Source organism: Apteryx rowi, unplaced genomic scaffold, assembly GCF_003343035.1.
Source record: "Apteryx rowi isolate R43461 unplaced genomic scaffold, aptRow1 scaffold_2, whole genome shotgun sequence".
Taxonomy (NCBI): Eukaryota; Metazoa; Chordata; class Aves; order Apterygiformes; family Apterygidae; genus Apteryx; species Apteryx rowi.
In genome coordinates, this window is record NW_020448307.1 from 8262819 (window position 1) to 8287032 (window position 24214).

Below are 24214 nucleotides of genomic sequence, written 5' to 3' on the forward strand. Positions count from 1 at the left end.
AAAATTACTTTGACAGAATCCACCAGCAATGATCCACTCTCACTCCCATGTATCAATCCATAGACTCTGGCTGATACAAATCTCTTGCCTTGGGCCTCTTTTCCTTCCTTCCTCTGCCTGAGGTGGGAGACTGTAGGCTGAGTAATGTAATTTCACACGATCATGACCAATGAGTGCACTGTGCAGAGCGGTAAACATTGATCAGTTGGTCCTGCCAAGTCTGTAATTAGATGCCTAATGGAGCTTTCCTGTTCCATTGAACAGTGACTTCCTTTGATCATGTAGTTTTGCTCCATTCATCCATTCTCGTAGATGGGTCAGTAGCCTTGTATGTCATTGCTGCTGTGAGTGATGTCATATCCCTTGGTGACAACGGACGTCAAATAGAACTGAGTCAGTAATGGCGAATCAATGGGACACAAAGCAAAGTCTTTTGTAAGCTAAGGAAACTCCTCACTGAACATAGTGTGTGACTCTAAATATTTATTTTCTGAGAGTCCTTGTCCTCCATGTTCTCCTGATCAAGAACAGAGTTACTTGCATATTGACTCCCATTTAGTTTTGCTGAAACTGTGAATAAAGGGCTTGAAACAGTTTACTAATTTAGAGTCATATGAGATTTAGTGTTTTGAAAGAACACTTTGAACTTGTTAGTGTTCCTACCTTCTCTTCTGTTTTGGAAACTAAGAATTCCCACGCTGTATCTRGGCTCCCTTTGAGAATTTGTCTTGTTATGAATCACCTGCAAAGGAGCGTGTTTTAGAAACAAAGAAAAACCATCAAAGGCCATCCAGTGTTAGGCTCTCTGATCTACAGTAAACAGCTTAAGTGATAAGTTTGTTGTGGAAAGGCTTGGAGGCTGTGACTCTTAAAATTATTAGCTGACTTATTTCTCTCTATTGTTACTTGCAGCTTCTCAAGCTTTGATTTTCTTCTCTAACTGGTTCTCCTTCTATCAGCCTGTCTATAAGCATTCTGACCAAAAGAGGCTTTTGAACCACACAGGCAGCCAACAAACTTTGGCGGCTCTGTATGTGAGGATCTTGTGTACAGCTTTCATAATGGACTGTCTGACCAAGCCTGTGACTTGTAATTTGAAAGCCAGTAATCTTGAGTATTGTAGGAGGCTGTGAATGAGACTAGCCCATTTCCATGCCAGTTTGAAGCCTGGGAAGGTTGAATGATTTTGTGATAAAYGCTTCAGGGAATTCGGATCCTAATAATATTAGGAGCTTGGGGGTAGGGGAAAGTTCTGCCTCACAAAAACTCTTTGAGGGCTGGAAATCTGTGAAATGGATATGGCTGCAGCTGCACTTTGACTTCCTTGAAGTGTTCCAAGGTTTACAGAGCAGATATAAAGTAGTCCGGGCCCTTCCCACAATTTCTGCTGAGGCTTTAAGTCCCGTATGACTTCTGCTACTGAAGACTTTMTGGAATGGGAATGGATTTACTGCAGGATTTCTACAGGTTCTTTTGAATTCTAGAAAAGCCTCTTTTCAAAAGTTTGATTCATCTATGCTGCTTGCGTTATGGAAGAAAGAATAGATCAAATTATAGAAGACAGGAAATGGAAAGTACCAATTCTGCTTCTAACCACTGGGAGTAAGATGGCCAACTTCCCTGGAAAGAAGCTCAGAGAGAAAGGAGGTAGCTCAATGAGCATCACTTTCTCTTGGTGGAGAAGAGCAGGCAATCTCAAATGCTAGCAAGTTCAGAAGCCAATTGGAGGGCTTCTGAGAGTCTTTCTGCTATGTAGGGTTTTGTAATTTCCTAAGTTGCACTGGATGCTGCATACAAGGTATTTGAGATCTGCGGGGCAACCCTTCCAGCCGCTGGACATTAGTAGGAATGAGGAGCAGGAGCAGTCCACYGTAATTTGGTCGAGTGAAGTTTGCCTAGAAGAACATACCCACTGCTGTGGACTTGCCTGAAATGTGTGCAGTAGTTGGGCATTCTTTTTCTCAGTAGAAATCTCTTGTTTTAGATAGTATTGAGGTATGTGTGCCACTCAACCAGTCATGCTGCCGCTGTTGCTGTTCCACCAGATGCTTGTGCCAGTCCTTAAAAGCCTCCCTACCCCTGTTTAGCGGTGTTTGTGATGCTGGCACACAGCCATTCTAACAGACCTGGCTAGCCCGGTGACAAACTGGCCATGTTTGGGTATGCAGACAGCAGTGGCATGTGCCCTGGGTGTCTGACAGCTGGCATCTGGCTGGACAGGAGCAGTCTGACTTCTTGAGAGAGGGGCCTGCAGCTCAGGCAGCTGCTGTAGCAATCTTGCTACTTAACAGTCGATGCGGATGCATAGTTTGCATGCACATGTTGTATGCACACATGGTAAYGTTATCCAGAAATACTCTATGCTGCGTGGAGGCTGGAGTTTTAAATACACATCAGGAAATATCAAAGTTATGATTCACATGGCATCTGTAACGAGACCCGCTCCTCGCACTTCATAGCAGTTTGTTTCATTGAACAATAAATGCTATTAACTTTATGCCTTAATATAGAAATGGATTCATGTTCTCATTCTGTATGCTGCGCTAAACACTTTGCTTTGCATTTCCTTCATTTCTTGGGGCGGGGGGAGGGACGTGTCAGGCATGTATATAGATGGAGTTATGTATCAGAAGGGATACGTACAAAGGGTTAGGTTGTAGAAGCCAGTGTTGAAAAGTTGCATGGGAGGTATCCCCATCCTTTGGGGGTTTCTCATTAGCCAACAGCAGTGTATTCCAGTGTGTCTAACGCCAGCAACCTTCAACGTATTGATGGTGTTATCACAGTAGAGTTTTAAGAAAGCCTGTCTCTGATGGCCCTTAGAGTTCTGTTGGAACATTGCAATGCTTTTGCAGTTGAATTAAGCTTTCCATGTTAATTGCTTTATTCTATTTGATTCCAGCCTTTAATCTACTCTTCCAAATATAATACAGTTGTCAAGCGTGGGCTGTGAGAACTGTACRTTTGCATGGAAGCAAATAAAGGCCTTCACTATGAAATAAGTAGCTGAAGCACTGTGTGTGTGACTTCTTATACTGGGAACACCACATGTGCCTGCAGTTTCACCTGAACTAGAGGAGCCCACGTTCTGTATCTGAAAAAGCTTCCATCTAACTTTTGGCAGAAGAGACAGTTCAATGCGTAAGACTTGCACATAAGTCTTATGCCAGCCTCCCCTCACCCCCCCAAAATGTGTGTTTACAGAGAGACTTTAATACAAGGGCAGCCAAGCCGGGTCAGTCCAAAGGTCCATTTAGCCTGGTATCCTGTTTCCGGTAGCGGTCAGCAGCAGATGCCTAAGAAAGAGCACAAGGACAGGTTAAACGCTTCCCCAGCCTTCAGTCAATTGGCAGTTCTGGAACTTCCTGACCTAGAGGTGGTTCCTTTGTGTTTAATAAACCTCAATGGATTTCTTCTTCAGGGAATGTCTGATTCTTTATGAAATCTTGTAGACTTTTAGCATCCACAACCTCCACAGTCAAGGAGTTACAGAATTCAGTTGTGTTGTTTAGAGAAAAACCTCCTCTTGTTTTTATCTTTCCCCTTCCCTCCCATTTTTGTACTGGAAGAGACAGTGAGCAGTTGTTCCCCATTCATCTCCTCCAGGCTGCTCATGATTTTRTAGGGATCTAGCATGTCATCCTCAGTAATCTCTTTTCCAGGTTGAAAACTGACCACGCAGTTTGAAGACTGACAAAAATATTGAAGAACTTTGAAAGTCAGTCCTTGCCAGGTGTATCAGGGTACTCTTGCTCACCTGTAGGTATTTCTAAATATAGGTTAGTGTAATTTTATTGTACTCTATTTGGGTATTGTCACATGTCTTCATTAGAAGAGCTGAAATGAAATATGGACTTGAGGGAGCAAATACTTGGTACGCTGGGAAAGGAGAAGGTAATTCAGTGACAAAATGACAGAGAGGAAAGCAAAACATTGGAAGAGAAAGCAAGCTCCAGAAGAGAATTTACAGTTAGCAGTACCAGGCTTGCATAGAAGTGATGGAGAGCTGAGAGATCTGGCTGATGCTGTGGAAAGCCTTTATAGGATGATAACAAGGCACAGAGGAATGTGACTAAAGATGAAAGGGTTGTCTCTATGTGAAACATTTTCCCTCTGCATACTGCCAAAGATGAGTGATCTTGTGTCTCTGCTGTTTGGTGATTAGCAGTAAGAAACACTAGATCAACTTGTCTTGTGACTGGGTGCTTACTTCTTTTGTGCTCTTACGTAGGTGTATGTGTTCTCATAAGAATTTGCCACTGTGCTTTAAGTGCACCTTTCTCCTCCCCCACRCCTCCTCGCGCACTCTGCTAGCGGCTTATCTGGATTACAGCAGAGTGTTCTTCTCTTGTGTCTTGACAGCCAAGACTTGGAAGTAACTGTGTGACCATCTGAGAAGGTTTCTCTTTGGAAATTAATATCTCCTCTCACTTCCCATTTTCCTACTGTTCTTTGGCTTTCTTTTTCCCTTTTCTCTCTCTCTTCATCCTCATTAATGGATTTTTTGGCATCTTTTTTAATCCCTTGCACTTTTGAGAGGGCCAATAAATGAATCCACCCTTGAAATGACTCTGGTGAGGAAAGGGAAGCAACACATTTCTCTTTCCTCAGAACCACAGGCTGACTAATCTGAAGAATGTGGCACAAGGCTTTGGGTCACTTAAGGGTCTGTCTCGGTATTTGCCTTAATTACCTCCTCTTTCCTTCCCTTGCCTCTCATACTCCCTACCAAGGCTGTTTGGACAAGCACAGTAGTATGATACAATTGCTCTCCAGCCAGTTGTTGCTTGTGCCTCCCAAAGGAATGGGTATTCAGGCTGTATTGGTCATAGGGAATAAAGTTGAGGAACAGGGTTTTCTTACGGATTTCTCAATCTTAATTAGGAGCTATGGTAAGGCGCTCATTTCCAAAGAGTGCTTGGTCATTATTACTGTACTGGGATTGAGGGGCGAACCAGATTTTATGCCTGTTGTCACAACCCTGGAATAACATGCCATTTCCGGGTTTACTCTTTTGTATAGTGATTCACTGTGAACTTAGAAGTTTTTATTTAATACAGATATACATTGCAGACCTGTCTCCTTGAGTTGGCACATCCTTGTCTACTCCAGTCATTCCTACTCAGTAGAGTTCACAGCTGTCCATCCTTCCAGCCCCTCCTCTGCAGGTCTGCTGTGTGAACCTCACTGTACAATGTTTTATATAGTTTTCTGATGAAGAGTAACCAGTAATAAACAGTTACGTTGGGCTCCCTTCTTTTAACTCTAGGTTAGCTTTCTTAGAAGACATGGGAATTGCTGTCCAGGTACTTAGCATTTCCTTTACTGGGAATTTTCCCTCACTGAAGAGCCAATACATCTGCAAATGGAGAAACTGGAGAAGCGTTGGCTAAACTAGTCCATTATCCCCACATCTCTGCTGTGCCAGTTCTGTCCATTGGGTCCAGCAGACTGTGAGCCTGGCTTGCATATGGCCTTAGGACTTGACAAAGAGGCAAAATGTCTCTTAATCCACAATATGCTGCGTAACTGACTGTGTGCTTTTGAAGCAAGGTGATGTTGATTCTTGTTCCTTTCTGGAGGTTTTAGTAGTGGTAAAATGTCATCAGCAAAGGCTCCGAAGATGTCGTACTGTCAAGCAGCCTGGCAAGAAGGAGGGAGGGTTGGCTGACCTGCACTGTGTGCTGGAGATGGAGAAAGCAGGAGCTGTGGGGAGATGGAAATTGCACTTTAGGTTGGAAGGTAGCCCAAGAATTTAGATACCCAGCAGGATGTTGAATATTCTGGTACAAGACTTCTGAGATTCCAGTGGTATCACCCTGAGGTCTCCTGAGGGTCCCTGTTGCTAAAGAGAATGTGAATTCTCAAGTGTGTCCTGGGCGATGCATTCATTGGGGGAATCATCTGTCTGCATGAAAACAATTTGTATCTTTATTAGAGATATGAAACTAACCTTTTCTTCCATCTTTCTTTTTCCAGTCTCTGTCTGCTGCTGTCTCTTCATACTGTTTCTCTTCCTGTCTGAGCTCACCGGATTCATAGCCACTGAAATGTAAGTAAAAATGCTGTTTTCTTTTGTATGAATGCATGTGTGTATATGGTTCTTTAAAACTTCATTCTGTTATCTTGCATAAATGTGTCTGTAATTTCACTAGCCCAATTAGTCGTGTAATGGTTTTTGGATTCCTTTTGGTTGAGTCCAAATTCTCAATCATTCATTCAGCTTTTTAATTTACTAATGTATCCTAGGCAAATTTAGTTCTAAAATACTTTTGTTAGGGAAAGCTGTTCCAGACCTGCTTGATGTTTTATCAGCTGCATACGAGATTTATGTATTGAGCATGGGGGATATTTTTGRTGTGACCACAGATTATACCCAGCTTCTGACCCTTTCCAGTTTCTGTGGTGATCAGGTGCAAGGCAGTGTGAATACTAAAGAGGTTAATGCCTCTTCCCCTTTAAGCTGTTGATTTTTTGCCCTCATCTGAGATTTTTTCCTCTCTTCTCCTGAGTAAGTACTTTCTTCTGTACTTGTTTCATTCAAAGTGATTCTGGGAAAATAGTGGGGTGTTTTGTTTTGTTTTGTTTTTAAATCAGTGACACCATATTTTTAAATGTGTGGTGCCCACTGGTGGAATCCATGTGGTCTGTGCTCTGGAGACTGCAGGGTTTCATTGCTGATAAGGTAGGATGCCTGAAAAGACATTTTTTTCCTCTCACTTCCCTGTGGACAAAGTGGGGATCACATTTTGCCAGTCTTCACTGGGTCATTTTTGGTGATACTTTTTGGAATATGGAGTTGCATTTAAATATGAATGATTTTTAGCTTAATGTTAATAATACTTTTTTTTTATTTGAGATAGAACTGAATGTCTGGTACTTGCAGATAGGTTTACTTGCAGCATGGATATTATCTTCTTTCTTTGTGCCTGTCGAACCTTACTTGGAAATTTAGTTGACAGGCTTTTGTGCCTAAAGAGGAGTTGTCCCCAGGTAACCTCCTCAGGACCTCGCTCTGAGCAAGATGGAAATAATTTCCATTTAAAAAAAATCACTCATAGAACAAGTATTTTAGTTAGATTATTATTTTTTTCCTCTTCTCACGCTCCTCCTGCTTTAAAGCAAACTTTCCTTAGTAACTCTTAACATAGGTGCTTTTGTTTTGGGTTCTAGGACTCATTCTCCATCATCCTGCTGATGTGGCAGTGAGCTCGCTAGCTGTGATGCACGATTCCTGGAGAGTTAGGAAGGGTGGAGCTTCCATCAGACTTACAGGGTGGTCCAGATAGCACCAGCTCTTGAATTCATTGGACTCGCATGCCAGATTTTGACCTAGCATGCTTAGTGTTGGTTCTGATAACCATGTGGCTCTTTCATTGCTTTTGTGTGACTCTGACTTGGAACAAGAATATCATCTCAAGAATAACTGTAACTTTGAGTAACGCTTAACCTTAAGACAGCGGTATTATCTAGCTCCAACTAATTTTTTTTATTCCTATTGCTCATTTACTTCAGAGTTGGTATCTTATGTTTCTTCCTCCCTTACTCTTTCTTTGAATTCAGTCCCATGCTTTTGCTTATAAAATATTTGGGATCCCCTTGTCAACACCTCGCTCTAAAGCTGAATTTTCCAAAAAAAAACCCCAAATTTTTAAAAGCTACACAAATTGCTTCACATGGAAAAAAAAAAAATAGTACTCTTCCTTGGTCTCATCTTAGATCTCATTCTCTCATTTGATCTTCTTTTTTTGTTTTGTTAATGTTTTACTGGGGAAATTAGTAACATTTACTTAACTCAATTAATTTGATCAGACTTATGTGCCTCTGTGTAGTGAGTTGTGTAATAATTTCTTTTTGAACAGCAAAATTATATGATTCTTTGAGGCCTCTTAATGCTTTTCCCACATTGTGACTTTGTTAGCGGGATGATGCATTTTCCACGAAGATATTATAGGTGCTGTAAGTTCCTGAATGCTCAGCTGACAGGATTCTCGTTAAAACCTCAGAGAGATGGTGAACTGCCTTTCCCAGCAGGAACTGCTTGAGGAGGAGGTGTTTATAAGCAATAAAGCAGTAAAATTTTAGTGAGGATGTCATGGAAGAGGCTGAGACAAATGAATGCAGGAAACTGATTCGTCATGGACCATCCAAAACAATAACTTGCAAAATATGAAAACCTCCTTCTGATGAATTATAGGTCATCAAAATCTCTCTTGCTGGGAACACATCACCCACAGTACTTGTGAAGAGGCTCCCTCTGTAACAGTGGAAATACTGCAGAATGTGACAGTAACAAAGTACTTCCTAGCTCAGTAGCTTCTAAAGACAAAGTAAACTTTTCTTTTTCCATTTCTTACTCATTGCTGTCTCTTCTGGGAAACTCTGTACCTTCAAGGTGTTCAAAGATGCTGCTAACCTCTAGTGCTTCCCTTTCAAAGGTATATTATTGGCAGTAGATTATGATGCAGCATAGTCCAATGGTTTGGAATATGGGCATGGAGGTGTGGAGCTGTGTGTAGTCTGGAGCAGTGTGAGAACTCCATGCTACCATTATGAAAGGGGTGGTGGCAGGTAGCAGGGGGGAATATTATCTCACAAAGATGTTTTGAGCCTTGTTGGCCCCTGAATGATATACTTTTGAAGATGCAGAAGATTGCTTAAATGCAAATTGTTGAATTCCAATCGACTTTTATTGCAAGCTTCAAGTTTCTTTTATATCAAGTTTTCCACAACAGATATCCCTGCCAGCTTGAAGTTTCCTAGTGTCAGCCAGGATCTGAATGATTAACCAGAGTATGCTTGCGTCTGTTAACTTACATGGCGTGAGCTTTCCTGCTTTGCCAGTGCTAACTGCATTATGAAACTGCATCAGTCTTTCTTCTCTTGTGTAATATTTCCCTTAAAGCAGTCATGCACTTGACAAAGCAGGATTGCATGGAGATAGCTGCACATTTTGGATGGCAAGGAGAAATTGAGAGCATTTGGCCATGTGCCTTACATCAGAGATGTACCAGGTTGCCTGATGTGGACTCGTGTGTACATCATAACCCTAGTGTGCCAAGTAATTGTGCATGGTAYGTGTGCATATGACAGCCTCCTTCAGGGCAAGTCGGCAGCAACCTAAATAGCAGTGGTACCCACAGGATTAACTGTCTAACTCTCACCAACAGGAGATTTCTTGGGTATCTGCATCTGAAGTGAGAGGTTGGTGTGGTTGGTTGTACTTGTGTGCTGTAATATGAGAAAACAAGATCTGCTCTGCACTACACTAACCCCTAGTGCTTGCTAGCTTCTACCCACTGCTGGATTTTCTTCTACTTTCATATGACTGTAGCAACATAAATTCCTATTATTGCTAGAAATCTCAGTTTGGTTACTCTTGCCCAACTTGAAAGGTGTTTTTCTGTAACCAGCCTATTGTCTTAGTGCTTGTAGTCTTGGCTGCCAAAGACTTGTCTAGGTAGCAGAGGCCAGGAAATAGCACTCTCGTCTTGAGGATAACAGTCATAACACTAAAACCAAACAGATTATCTACGTGTGGAAGACGGCGTGCACCGCAGTAGCTGTGTCATAACTCGGTGTGTGGGCATGTCTAATGAGCACCAAGATTGCGTCTGTGYGAGGGAGCTTACTTCAGTTAGGAAGCCAAGTAAGAGAGTGTGCGCATTACCGTGACCAGGCAGGAAGCTCCTGTGGCATAGGTAACGCACTGTAAATGCGTCCTAGTCTGCTGCTTGCTAGCTTCCTGTATAGACAAGCCCTGAGGAGGCTAGAAATTTCCTAGTTTCTCATTTTCTAGATCTATCGCATGATCCTAACAGGCAGTCCTCTGAGCAGCCATGAAGGAAATCAAAGCTTGTATCTTAGGTGGGGCTACTTTCTTCCCTCTCCCAGGAAAAATACAACAAAGTGGTGGTGAGGGAAGAAATTCTATTATTTTGCTCAACCACAACCTATCATTGCAGTTAAGAGGAGGGTGGGAATTGCACTGGAAAGCAGACCCAGACTGAGTGTGACTGAAGCCCTCAGAACAGACAAAATATGGCAAACTCCTCAGTTCTGTAAAAGACAGATAAAAGAAGGGAGGCCCATGTTCCACACTGGGACTTCTGCAAAATTGGCAATATCAAATACATGTTTGTCCCACTGAGCAAATGACTCAAATGGCTGAAGAAATAAAGCTAAAGTGTTAAATGTGTCTGGTATTTCCTGGGCAGGATCAGTAGTAGGTTGAGAGTGGACTGAGGGCTAGAAGTTGCTTGGCATACCTTTAACAGACTTCCTCACTCATCTTGATGTTATGTTGCAAATCAAGAACATAGAAATCATCTATCTCTTTTCTAATTAACCCAGATCAATTCTGGAAGTTAATAGCTGGTGAGAAGATAATCCTGCATTTTATGACCTTAATTAGGTCATGAATTATGTTCTATAGGTTCGATAAGAGTTTTCCAAGTATTCTATTGCTAAGGAGGCAAGATGCAATTAACTTATTTAGTTTGCCTTGCATTGGCAGCCTGGGGAAGGGGTAGGAAGGTGTGAATTTGGCACTTGTGGTATGAATGTGACAGGTCAATTATTGTTGACCAGATACAGYGCACTAAGTAGAAAGCAACAGACCGTTCCTGGCAGTGTTTTTTTGGTTTTGTTTGTGTATCTGTTTGTTTTTTAATGAAGTAGCTGGCACTGAACAGGCTGAAGTGACAAGCTTGCTACTTGAAAGGCTGCGTCCCCCTGCATGGCAGTCAATTACTTAAGTAGAGTATCTGCAACAAAAATACTGTATTTGCATAAGAGCATAAATCAGCAGCAATGCCCGCATCATTTGTTCATTTGAGGTGACTGGGTCATTCACTGGGGACACTGCTTGCTTTAATCTTTCTGAAGAATACCTTGGCCAGTCTGTGAACATCACACAGCCCAGCTCACTGTGCCAGGGAGACACCATGTGCAGCACAACTCAACTGTTTGTGCAGGCTGTCAGGTACCACAGATAGGGGAAGAAGCAAAAAGCTAGGAGCTTCCAAGACCGATATTGCTTGTTCACCCTGGACCTACTTGCATGCCCAAGATTGATCCTGCAATGAAATGGGAGAATAGCTATCATACCTGCCTTCAGAGAACTTGGAGAGCTCCTCTGTCCTTTAGCTCCCCAAGATATGTAGAATGTGTTTTGTGGCTCTTGGCTCACAAAAATTTCTCATAGCAGCTTGCAAGGTCAAACTGCACCTGCTCTGAACAACAGTGTGATCCTGGTGCAGCAAGTGTTCCTCCTGCTAGGGACTGTAACCTCTGAGYATATGCTGTTGGTACAGGGAGCACAGTGCTAGAGCTCATATGTTCTCATCCCGGTCCCAGACACTAAGGTAGAGATGCAACTCCAATTCCACTAGCTCATCTTGTTGAGGCAGATGAAATGCTGGAGCAAGCTAAACCAGAAGGTGGAATACCTCCTAGTAGCTAAAGGGGAATGGGGGTTGTCAGTCTTACCACCGACTGACCTTGAGACAGACGCTTGWCTTTCCTGTAGAAGGACAGTAATATTTAGCTACCTACCTCTCAGGGGTGTTAAGAAGCTTAATTAATGTTTGCCTACTACCTAGGAGATTACCTAATAAAAGGTGTTGTATGGTTGTGAAGTGTCTGTCCTAATGTACCTGTGTGGGTTAGCAGGAAGCGGAAGGTCATGTCATGATGTCATTTGCAATCTTTGACTCAGATATACGTTGACATCTTTAGAACCCTTCTCCTTCTTCCTGCCTCCTGGAGAATTGTAATTCCTTCCTTTGTAGGACAGTGTGTTTTCTATGCTTCATGCTGAGCCGAGACCAAATCTGGGACAAAGACCTTCTAAAAGAAGTTTTGACTGCTATTCAGGGCATAGAAGAAAGCTTACAAATACGCATGCACTGTATTGCTCTGCTAACTTACTACACAGTAGAAAATTTGCTGTCCTGCTTATTTATTGTTCCTTAGCACAAACTGAAAAGATGGTTCATTTGTCTGAAGTTGTCTCTTTTCTGGTTTGGCACAGCTGAGAAGGAGGTAGTGCAGGAGTCTCAGCTTGGACTGTTGTGATTCTGGAAGCTGTCAAGGGGATGGCTGATTAGAGCTCACCCAAGAAAGTCTCTTGAGAAGCTTTGGGCTCCATTGAGAAAGAATAATTATTTTCCCCTTTAGCTTTAGGGTGCTGGAGGCCAGAAAGTGCTTCCTGGGAGTCAGAGAACAAGGTAAAATGCAACTTGCTGGAGTCAGCGGCTGTATTTTCTGTCTGTACGGCAGATTACTGGAGAGAAGGGCATCTGGTTGTTTGCTGTAAAAGAGGGAGCAAAAAGGTTAGAATCTGAAGCAAAGACTRGGCCAAGGAAGACAGAGGACAAGGAAGATGCACTCAGGCAGAGTGAAGTTCAGAAAGGGTGATGCAGTTTGTCTCCTCTTGTATTCAAAGGGCCTCAGGCTCTTCAGCTGTTGAAGTGCTGAAGTGTCTAATGCTAGTGGCCAAAGTTGCTGGGTGGAAATAACCATCTGCTTGGGAAGTTTGTTTCTGGAGAAACAAAGCTGTTGTATCATAAATCTAAGTCTTAGAGCATGGAGAACGGGACTCTCTTTCATTGGATAAGATCATTAAAAAATATTAAGTCCCTTTGCTGCTGTTTCCCCCTTTCATTCTCCTTCTCTTGCGTGCCATTTGCACAATCTGCAAAAGAATYCCTCCAATTTTTTTGTGTAATGTTACAAGTTTGTAAGCAAACAGGATGAGCAACTGAGAAGCCCAGCAGCCCAGGAACGTGAAGTATTTCAGAGTGGTTCTTTCTAGAAGTGAACCAGATTCTTTCTGTGTGGATCATGGCTCCTGATGTGTAGAGAAACTTTCCTCTCTTCTTCCTTGAAACAGTAAAGGGAGGCCCTGCGGTGGGAGAAGTGCACCTGTCCTACTGCCCATGTTACACTTTCATAGCTCTGTACCTAACCACTGCTTTATTGTGCCACTTTATTTAAGTAGTCCTACTAGCAACTAGTAAAATACCAACTCCTACTTGCTTAGGGTCTTTGGAGAAGGTACGTGCCATCTTTGGAGTCACAATACAACCCTACATGCTCTTCTCTCTAAAGAGCTATATGAACCATCTGTATTTACAGTGTCCTTCTGCCTGACCTCAGATTTTATTTCCCTTGTGACAGTCCCAGATTCACGGTTAATCCCTGTTGCTCTAATCTTGGGACACTTTAGATTCCAGGAGGGGCAGCTATAAGTCGGAGCCAACTTCTTTTCTTCCACTGGGGACATTATCCCTCCAGGGAGAGTTACTAGAGGTGGCAAATACCGCTTCTCCTAACATCCCAGGGCTGTCTGATTAAATAATAGGAAGGCTGTGTGCAACTTGGATTCTTGGCCTTGGGGAGGGGGATAGCAACTGCGACATGAGTGCCAATTCTCTGCCAGCTCCATCCAGCTTCCTCCCAAGGGTGGAGGAAGTGGAACGAGGACAAGTTGTTACAAGCTGTCAGGTGTCTAAGGAGTGATAGGTAGGGCTATAAAGTTGGAAATATGAATAAGGGAGGAGCAGGGGGCTACCAGGCAAAGAGGAGGAAGTGGCCATGAGCCTTGCCGAAAGGACAAGCTGGGAACTGTTGGTCTAGTGACCAGAGCTCAGGACAGGAAGCAAGTCATCTTTTATCTCCTCAGTTAATGGCGTGTGTAACGTGGACAAACTGGCCTACTTCTCTTTGCCTCAGTGATCCAGTCTGTAACTGAGTGACTTCACCACTTTGCTTTCCTATGTAAAACATTTGGCTCTGTGTGCACAGTTAATCCTTTGACTTCTACCAGCAGCCATGTCTCACTCTGTTATCACTGAGAGGCTTGTGTGCATTTGCATGCTCACAGACCACACCTGACTGCACTTCTTCTGACTAGTTCAGAACTAGAGATCACTAAATGCCAATATTAACATTCCTAGAGTTTCAGTCCAGAGAAGTGGGATCCGAGATGCTTAACCTGATGTGTTCCTCCACGAGCACGCRCACTCCTTTTTGCCAGTACTATTAAGCTGCCTGTGGCACTGGCTGGGCATGGTCCACATCTCGGACAGCAGAGAGCTGGGAAGAAGCCAGGTGCTGTTATGAAACAGGTTTGCTGGCAACTGGGATCTTGATGGGAGGACTCCGAGTGCAGAAAGGTGCATGGCTTTGGGGGATTAATGCCTCTCCTGGCTGGAGCTGCTCCTCACAACCATATTTGGAAGTATGACTTAATCCTGCACACTACCTAATCCATCAGTAATGAATACGTAGAAAATTTAATGCATTCCACCTGGAAGGATAGGGCTCAGCCAAGAAGCTCCTAACTAGGTCACTGATGAGCAATCTTGCCCCTCCCTCTGTGTCATTTTTATTAATCACTTGAAAAATACGTTGAGTAACGATTGCAAGCAACATGTCAGGCCAATTAAAAACAGAGAAAGGTAGGGTGGTGAAGCCGAAGACACATGCTGTGCTGGTTTTAAATGACTGTCTATAAACCCTACTGACCTGTGAATAATTATCTTAGCAAAATTGGCAGCTGTGTGCTTCTCTGTCTGAAGACTTGTTTCTTCTGAATACACARGGCAAACAGTTCATTATTGTCCAGAGATGTATCACCAGAACAAAATCGCTTTGAATCTGTCTTGTAGCTGCCCTTAATCTGCTTTGTCCATTARCATATATACTTTTCGGCAAGGGCTTGTCAAAGTGTTTCATACACTTTGAGCATTAAATAAAAGTAATGCAAAGCTCTTACTGGTGAAGGCTGTTTTATGGAGCTTGCCTGAACAGAAGTTCCCATYGCTTTTCGATCCCTCCTACTGGGAAATAAATTGCCAAATTTTCTCACTTGATGAGGCTGAACAGTGTTGGACTGAGAGAGAAAGAGCTGTTAGGTAATCTCACCATCTTCTTGGTTTAGTGTGGTGGTTTTCCCTGGACCACTTAGCTAATGCTGCTATGCTTGGGGTGTGTTTTTTTTGGTTTATATTTTAAGTGTCAAATGGATTGTATGTGCCAACAATAAATATTTATAATCTTGTATTCCTTTTACTTTTTAATCTGTATTTTGTCTTCTGTGAAATATGTGCCAGCCCTCTGGGTGCCATAAACAGCATTACTCTTCGGGAGACTGTTACACAGTGTATTAGATCCTGCTGTCCAGGATGTTTCATCCCATCTGTTTCCTGGCTCAAGTCCTCTTCTCTTCAATTTTATTTGCTGTTTTTAGTTAACAGTTCATAGACTGAAATGAGATGTTAAGGAGAGAGATACAAGTAGAGGAGAAGGGCAGGAGGGAGGAGGCCTTGGCACCCAAAAAGGGAGCGCCAACAATGGGAAGCAGAGAAATGGCAGAAGCTCAGGCAGCTTTCTAGCCTGGCATGGTTAATCACAAGTCTTAATGCTCCACAGCCTGCCACACCGTCTACCCTTGCTTCTGCTGTGTCAACTGGGTGGCGATAACAGATGGCAGTTAGTTACACAGATCAACTTTTCCTGTAGGATAGCTGAGAGTAGCCTTTCTCTAACCCTATTTATGCTATAGAAGAGCACTTGCTTTCCTCCTTCCTGAAAAGAGTAACAGCCCAGGTATGCAGCAAGCTAGCACACTAGCCTGTCACCTCTTAAACATCAGGTTCTTGTTTTGTGTCACTATTGAGACTCAGGTTGGAGGGGCAGTAAATTAGGAGGGTTTATTTTTCTTTTTTTCTGGTGTAAAGGAGATGTTTAGAGCCTCCATATACTGCACTTATCAAGCAAGGAGTAAAATTAAATTGTGGTTTGTCCCCATGCAATTGAGGGGACAATTCCTGCTCTCAGTCTGTAACTCTTGGTAGCAAGTGTCACGCAATCAAACCCAGTGCTTCAAAGACTCATTTTTTCTTTCCCCTGCAAGTTCTTTCTGTGGAAAGTAGCTGTGTGCATGAACCCACCTGTGGTCTTCTGTCCTCCAGAGTTAACGAGCTCTACGTGGATGACCCAGACAAAGACAGTGGAGGGAAAATAGAAGTGAATCTGAACATCAGTTTACCAAGCCTGCATTGTGAATGTGAGTATCCCCTTTCACTCTTCATTTTTCATCATATGTTAAGTGATAATTGAAATAGACCCGAATTGGTGCAGTGGCCCTTCTTCTGTAACACCGTGGAGATGAAGTAGCTGCAGCCTTTGCCAATACCCCATTGCTTTGTGTTTCAGGCCAGAACTCCTGTTTTCTTGACCCTGAGCTCTCTCTGCAGTTCTTTGTAGTGGTTGACCTTCCTCACTGGCTTCTTTCTAAGTCTTGTTTCCTTTTTTTTAGTAACCTTTCTGTGTCTGGCAGCAAGAAATCTCCCAAGTTTTATTTGTAACTCTGAATGGACCAGCTACTTGTTGGCTTTTACAAATCACCTTCCTTGATTACCTTGATTTTCTAAAATTGAGCTTGCAGTCACGTGGCAGGATATAGGAATTACATTTGTGTCAAATAAACAGTCTGAAAAGTTTGGTTATAAAATCCATTCTGAAGATCTGGTGTGACAATATTTGACAGGTGAATTTACTCATTGCCAGGAAAAGTTGTAGATTTTTTTTTTTCCAGTAAAAGCTGTACATACCTTTCCTATACAATCTGGGTTTTGTTTTGTTTTGTTGTCTTTTCCTCTTCCACCCATGCAGTAGTTGGACTAGACATCCAGGATGAAATGGGAAGGCATGAAGTGGGTCATATTGACAACTCGATGAAAATACCTCTCAACAATGGGGATGGCTGCAGGTTTGAGGGCCATTTCAGCATCAACAAGGTGAGTAGGAATGACAGTGAGTGAGTGTTCTGGCTGGAGAGGTACTAGCAATATCCACTTGTAAAATGCTCATGAAAATCTGTGTTACAGTGTCTCAGCTTGCAGAGGATACGTGCGTGTCCCTAATCAGTAGGTGAGCTTGGTTCTCTCAATGCTGCAGAACAATGTGCGGAGAGGAGGCTACATAGCTGGACCCACACAGAGCATGTTAGATCAGTCTCATTCTTACCGTTCTCCAGAACAGATAATCCAGGTAGCATTGCTTTAATAGCAGAGAGTAGCCCTRTGACCAGTGCTGTCACTTTCAGTGAAGCCGCCCTAAGGTTTAGGGGACTGTTTGAACTCCTTGTGAGTACAGAGTGTCTTCTACGTTTACTCGTCACAACTTTTGCACTTCCAAAATGTGACTCACTGTGTAGAGGTCTTTGGCAACGTCTCTATCCAAACCTCTTTTGTTCCAAGAGCCGCAGAATGACAGGAATGTTCCCTGCTAGAGGATGCCAGCCCAATAGAAACGGCTCCCCGTTAAGATGTTTGGAATACATACACAAGGCCTGTGCGCATGCTTCGTAGGGGTGCTCTGCTTCTGTCTCAAGGAACGAAAATCCAGGCCTGGAGGAGGCTCCTCTCTGGGATGGGTGTGTTAAAAATTGAATAATCTTGCTATGTAATGCTAGAGATGACTAGATGGGGTGGGGGAGGCAGAGGTGGGGCCCACTGGTGTCCTAAGAAGGGCACACCCTTTATTCACGCCTCCTCATGGACCACAGGCTACAAAATCCTACTTCCTTCTTTTTCTCCCAGGTCATGGTAAATTTCATCTAAAAATAACAGACAGAACCTCTTGCTGATTCTGTGGCATGGAAAGGATTAGGGAGTTAAAAAGAGGACATTTCTTTCCTCACCTCTAAGCCACCAAAACTACTGGTAGCTGATAGTCCACAAGTCTGGGAAAGGGCTCATTGAAAGGTAGTTCTTGTTCTGCTAATCCCCGAAGCACAGAGCTAAAATACTTAGGGTTTTTTGTTTGTTTGTTTTTTCCCCTGGTATGTGTGGTGCTTTCTGCTCACCAAGGCAACTCARCAGGGGTTTGCTGTATGTGGCAGTGAGAAGTTCCCTTGGTTTGTTCAAGACCACTCTTTATGTTGTGCCATGTAATGGTTGTGGCCAATGTCAGAGGGAAGGGGCCTAACAGGGCTTCTGGCTCTGAAAACCTGACCCTCTCATGGCTGACGTGAAAGTCTTCAGTCCCTTGGCAGAAATTTTATGGACTTCTGTATGACCTAAGGTGGAACAGGACCCTGCCTTGCAACTTGACTGAGGATCTCAGTTGGAGCCTCTTCTGTGGTGTTCCGTAGACATACAGAGACAGTCCCTTCTCTGAAGAGCTTCTGTTTGAAGGCACTGATCCTGCAAAGAGCTTCACAGCTGCTGAGCTTCCTGTTGATGTCGGTGGCTGAATGAAGTTAGTGATAGGAGCAATGATTAGAGCCTGAGTAGGTGACAGTACCTGGCAAGGCATCCAACCTGGAGAGAAGGCACAAGGCAGCAGTGAGGTGATTTTGTGTGGATCTTGTTGTAGAGTCTGCTGCCCCCTTCACTTAGCCTGCATATGTCACAGCTTACATCCACACCTGAAAGTGTTTCCCAAAATACCCAGCTGTTCCTCAAGTCATTTAAATTAGCTTTTCTGGAAGCATATGTAACCAACATGTGGCCCGTGCCAGTTCTGCTGGTGAAGTGTCTCTGCAGAGAGGACAGTGGGCACCAGTTGTATAACAGTCCTCCCACTGTTGTCTTAGACTGTGCCAGATTGCTTTTCAGTGCTGCCAAAGGGTTTGTAAATCAAGACTGTTTAATTTCCTGCCCTTTTCCTGCTAGGAAAAGTTTCTTGYATCCTCCATAACTGTGGTTGAGCTGAATCTGCTGAAAGTCTTCACGGTTTAGGGCTAATGACCTGAAATTATGCGCATGCCAGAGTGATCCACTCAAAATGACATCAGTGCTCATTTGCTGTCTTGGCAACTGGAGTCCTTAGGTGAAATCCTTATTTTTCAGGACTTTGTGTTTCTCTCGGTCAAAAAGAAAAAAAAAAAATCCTGTACTCAAAAGGGTTATTTCCAGGGCTGGAAACTGAAGATAYGGTTTAGTTTGTATATGAAGCCTATACACTAAAAAAAAMCCAAAAAAACAACAAAAAAAGTCTCCTTCTTACCCACAATCTTGTCAAACGTAAGGTTGCTCATGACCAATGCTACAATAAGAACGTATCCACAGCTTTCTTAGGTTGTTCTGCAGCAGTGGGCCCATTTACAAGTGTGAGATGTGGGAGGAAAATGTTAAGCAACCGTTGCCTGCCAAAGGCATGAATCTTATTTTAACGGGGATGAAAGACATAGCCTTAAGCGTTAGGAATCCCTGAGGCTGGGAGTGGTCCACTCATCACCCCATAGTCAGCAGCAGTAGCAATGTAAGGACACCTGGGATGTAACTGCTCTCCATGTTGTGTGTGGTACGGTGATGTTGGACAAGTGCAGGAGGGTATTTCAGAGCCTTTCGCTGATGTGCCAGGGGTTATCCACTGCTAAATAGATACAGCATGCCAGGCTGGATGGATCTGGGCATTTCCGCTTCATATCACAGAACCTAGCAATGCCTTGAGGGATAAAATGTGAAATTCTGTCTTCCTTGTCTTGACTAATTTTAGGTCCCCGGTAACTTTCACGTGTCAACACACAGTGCCACTGCACAGCCTCAGAATCCTGACATGACTCACATCATCCACAAGCTCTCCTTTGGGGACAAGTTGCAGGTGAGTTCTCTTCCCTGAAAGCTCCCTGTCTGTAGGGGACTGAATGCAACCAGAGCGACTTTGGTACTAAACTCTGATCAGTTTTATGGAAGGGCCATGTACAGTGTTGGAGGACATAGGAAAGAACTGCCTGGATAAGCAAATCCATCCTTTGCATTTATGCATTGTACACTCAGTCTCTTCACATGCCACCACATCAGGAAGGAACAGTGTTCAGGCATAGACTGACTTTGCTATTTCCATCTGAAATGGAAAGTGCTTTTGGAAAGCTAAGTGTCTGTGTTCATGTTGTGAATAGTCATGAGGATTGCTGGGCCTGTAAAATACTGTACAGTACTGCTTTTAGTATTAATTTTGCAAGCATATCTTAAGTGAGTGTGTTTGCCGAGGAACAGTAATTATACTAAGGGAAAATGTGTTCTCTACTGTCTTTACCATGGCACCAGTCAAGTTCTTCATAATTCACCTCACCATACTTCTAAAGCAGACATCTATTAGCCAAATTTGTTCTGTGAGACACAGGTTAGACTCAGAACTGCCAGTTCCCTGCTGGGAAGAAGTTGAACATGTGCACTTGCCCTGTGGATAGAGTTACACCTGGTGTTGCAAGTTATGTAATAATTCCTGATTTCTCAATAAGGATAGATTACAGCACTACTTTAGCCTACTTCCAAGGAACTGGCATCATAGGTGGGAGTTGCATATGTGCGCACCCAATTTGCGACTCACCCTAAACATTGCTTACCCATAGTCTCTCTGTAATCTTCATTTCTCAGTGCAGACGTCTCATTAGTCTGCTTCTTGTACACCTACTTCCAAAAACCTTTTCTCATGCTAACAAGTCTAAGCATTGCTTTGTAGTCTTCTGACTCTGCTCCCGGCTTCTTTTAGGAAATACCTTGTGTGGGAACGCTGAAATATTAGCATATAAATAGGCTTGGCTTAATGTCTGTAAAGCACACTGAAATTATGAAAAATATTAGGTAAGTGCTAATAGGGAGTTCTGTAGTTTGCATGGGAAATCAGTGCTGTAGAGTAGTGTTCCCAGTGTTTTATCATGGAGTCTTTGAGTAATGTGGCTGAAGTGCAAATCAGCATGAATGAGATGAGAAGCCTGGGCAGTTCAGGGCAAAGGAGCAGGTTTCTGATAGCAGGTGTCTTCCATGCTGGTGGTGAGAAACCTGTCTAGTACACATGTAGCTGACTCATGATTTGGACAAGTTCTGTTAGTACTTTCAAAGGCCAAAACAACTACTCATCTCCACACACAAGAGTGGAGCAAGAGTGGAATATAGCTGCTGATCCAGTAGGCAAACAGGGGCTCAACAGCACAAGTTAAAGAAGGATGCATTCACTAAACAGGTGCTATTGAGACTCAGCAAACAGTGGAGAGAGACAGTGGTTATGGAGAGCTTTAAAGCTATCTGATACACCTTTGAATCTTTTGTTTTGCCCCCACCTGCTTTGATGTAATATATGCTCATATTTCATAAAGGGGTTGAGGAGCTTGTCTCATTCGCTTGTGTCATGTGCTGGGACTCTGTTCTTTTGTAGGTTGTTACTCACTCTACTGGAATGATCCACTAAGGTACATGCTGTTGTCTCCAGAAGAAACAGTCCTTTTGAAACAGAGATTTAAATCTGGTCTGGCCTTGTTTAAGCTTCAGTTCTTCAACAGTCATTCATGCACACTAGTGGCAAACTTTTTGTAGGTCTTCCTTAACACAGACAGGACCAAAATTCAAACTTGATCAGGTTATTGGGTGTCAGGTTACACACTAAAGAAACAGATGCAGAAAGTAGGATATAACATGTTTTTTATTGTAGGATTCTCTTGAGTGATCTCATTGAATATCCCAGATCTTCATGTTGAATAATCTTAGTTTAAACCTTTTTGAGAAGACTTGTGTTCCCTTCTTAGGTGCAAGGCTGGAAGTTATTTTGGCCTGCTTTTGGACTCTGCCTGAGCAGTCCAGCAGGCTTTTCAGTTATATGCTTTTGTATGCTTTCGTGGAGGTTAAAGCCTAGGGTGCTCAAGGCCCTGGCAAGCATCTTTTTGAGGTCCCTCTAGCAAGAGCATAAAGCATTGGCACTACTAGACCTCTGATTAGCTTCCTTTTCATTTGAGTACCACTACTGAAGCACTAGATTTGGCCTTGGTACTGCAGCACAGTCCTGAGAATATCTGGCTAAACAAGCTTGCTTAAATTCTCTGTTGCAAAGTAATTTTGTCACTGTGGCCAAAATCATATTGCTTGTTGAAGTCCCTCCAGATACTTAACCAGGTGCAAGTATGTTCCCTCAGGAACATACCTGTGCATTTCATAGAGCAGAGATTAATTAGCGGTTTTGGGACAGCAAGTATTGTAATGGGAGTCCAGAACAGTCCACAAGGAAAATCAGAGTAAAACATCAAGCTGGAAGTTACAAATGCCATCCATGTTGCAAAGACCAGAGAGGCAGATGTACCAAAGGATCTGATGACATAGAAACAGGCAGTTGTGGAGATCTGTGGTAGCTTTGTCTGTGTGGAAGCCCTGTAACTTGCAACTGCTTTGCAACCTGATTGGGCAGAGAGATAAAGAGCAGACAATTTTTACATATAAGCAGAGTCTGAAAAAGGTTGCACGTGCCCAGGTAAGTGTGGATGCTGGGGAGCAAAGAGCAAGAGTACCTCACAGGACAGATATATCAGTTGTTTGCTGAGCAGTCACTTAAATATTTACAGTAGCATATTTTGAGTGGATCTTAAAATCTCTGGCCCAAGTATGTGATGAGGGGCTTACTTCTGAGCTGCATCCAGAATGGAGCATAATACTATAGCCCAGTCCAGTGGCTTCCCTTTCTTCGTTAGCTTTTCTGCTGTGCTCATCTATGTGTGTATGATAGCTGAGTAAAGAATATGTGCAGTCTGCATGGATAGTTCTGACATGGTTGCTATTCTGTAAAATCCTTGAGATGTCAGCAGTGTGAAAGGCACTGCAGAAAGCTCAGCTGTTGCTTTTGCTCTATGCTTGTTACCAGCACCTTGCTAGGTGAACTTGCTGATGATTTTGTCTCTCTAGAATTTCCTTTCTCAGGTGAGAAACTGGTTCAGTTGCTTTTTCCTCCAGACCATCATCTGCTCTGTGGCATTCAGAATGGGAAAACAGCCATTAGGATCAGACAAATACATCCACATGCTATCAGCTGTTGAGAGGGTCTGGGAAGTAGCTACTTGTGCAGCATCCTGTTAATGAGGTGAAAGTCAGAACACACCCAAGCAGAACGCTACTTCCCTGTGGTCTGGCTTAAGGTCAGGAATTTCTAGGTTGTCGAGTTATTTGTCCTTTCTGTATTTTACGTGAGTGATGCAAACCCTAATCTGCAGCTGTTGCTGTGGAGTTTCCCCTGTCTATAGGATTCACAAATTGATTATTCTGTTGGTGGACACTAGTCTCCAGAAGAAAATAGTATGTGTAAGGTATGGGATCAAATTCTGTTGATCTGGGCAAACAGATACTTGCGTGCCTGGAACCAGCTGCAAGGAAAGCTGAATGAATGGCAGAGTTGGCAGGTGTCCTTTCCATCTTCAAGGACGTAGTGTGCATAGTGTAAGGGATGGGATAATGAGATAAAGTGGTAGAAATCCAGCAGCTCTGACATGAGCCCCCTTTGCAGGAGGACTTTGAGTTCTAACCTGAATCTGGCTCCCATTTATTTTCCTTTGAGACTGAAAATGAATTTTCACAGTTAACTATGCAAAGCTCTTGTGAAATTTCATTGTGATATATTTCCTAACTGGCATCTTTCAACTGCAGCTCCTTTAGCTTTGGAGTGTTTTTTGAGTTTCATTGTGTAAAACATTGTGTAAAACATTGTGAAATCAACTTTTTCACTTGGAACCAACCCCAGCGTTGATGGTCATTGAAAGATTTGAAGTCGTCTTTTGCTGGGTTGAGGCTTTGTTTTTGGAAAGGTTGAATCAGGCTGGACTCTTTGTTACAGGAGAGAATAGGGAAGCAAACGTCAAGATTACGGAGTCAGAGCATAGTTTGTTCATGTACTTTTTATGCTTTCCAGGTCCAGAACATTCATGGAGCATTCAATGCCTTGGAGGGAGCAGACAAACTCAGTTCAAATCGTATGTATTCTTGGTGATTACAGGTTTTAGCCACTCACTGCAGTAGGGAAAACAGTGCTATTAATGCAACACTGATGTATCCAGAAATCTTTAATTTTCCCCATTCATCAAAGAGATCCAGACATTACTGACTGACATTTCCATTCTGTCCACTACTGAAGAGAAATCTTAATCCAAAATATCCTTTGCAGCCTTTCTGCAACCTGGACGTTGTCTCCAGCTCTTCTGTGACCCTCTGGTATAGAATTACTGAGGTTTTTTTATCCATATCCTACTCCTATAGCTCCCCTTTGCTGCTGCCACCACCATGAGAGCTTTTTCTTGTTCTCGCGTTGCAAGTTAGCTGTTACCTTATCTCCTACCCTATGTCTGGAAGGATAGACTTTTTCACTGCACTTTTCCACAACCAGCTGCACAGAAAGAAACTTTCAGTGCATGCTACAATTTGGCTAAGTTTTTCTTTCAAATCTT

At 43.0% G+C, this 24214-nt stretch overlaps 1 protein-coding gene across 1 annotated transcript in view; it reads left to right on the forward strand.

Annotated features, from left to right (window-relative positions):
* Positions 1-24214, forward strand: part of ERGIC1 (endoplasmic reticulum-golgi intermediate compartment 1) — a 59999-nt gene that overhangs the window by 23503 nt on the left and 12282 nt on the right. The window contains exons 3-7 of the mRNA XM_026063105.1: positions 5980-6052; positions 15981-16075; positions 16684-16808; positions 19516-19620; positions 23683-23743. Of these exons, the coding sequence (XP_025918890.1) occupies positions 5980-6052; positions 15981-16075; positions 16684-16808; positions 19516-19620; positions 23683-23743 (459 nt within the window). The remainder of the gene's footprint in view (positions 1-5979; positions 6053-15980; positions 16076-16683; positions 16809-19515; positions 19621-23682; positions 23744-24214) is intronic.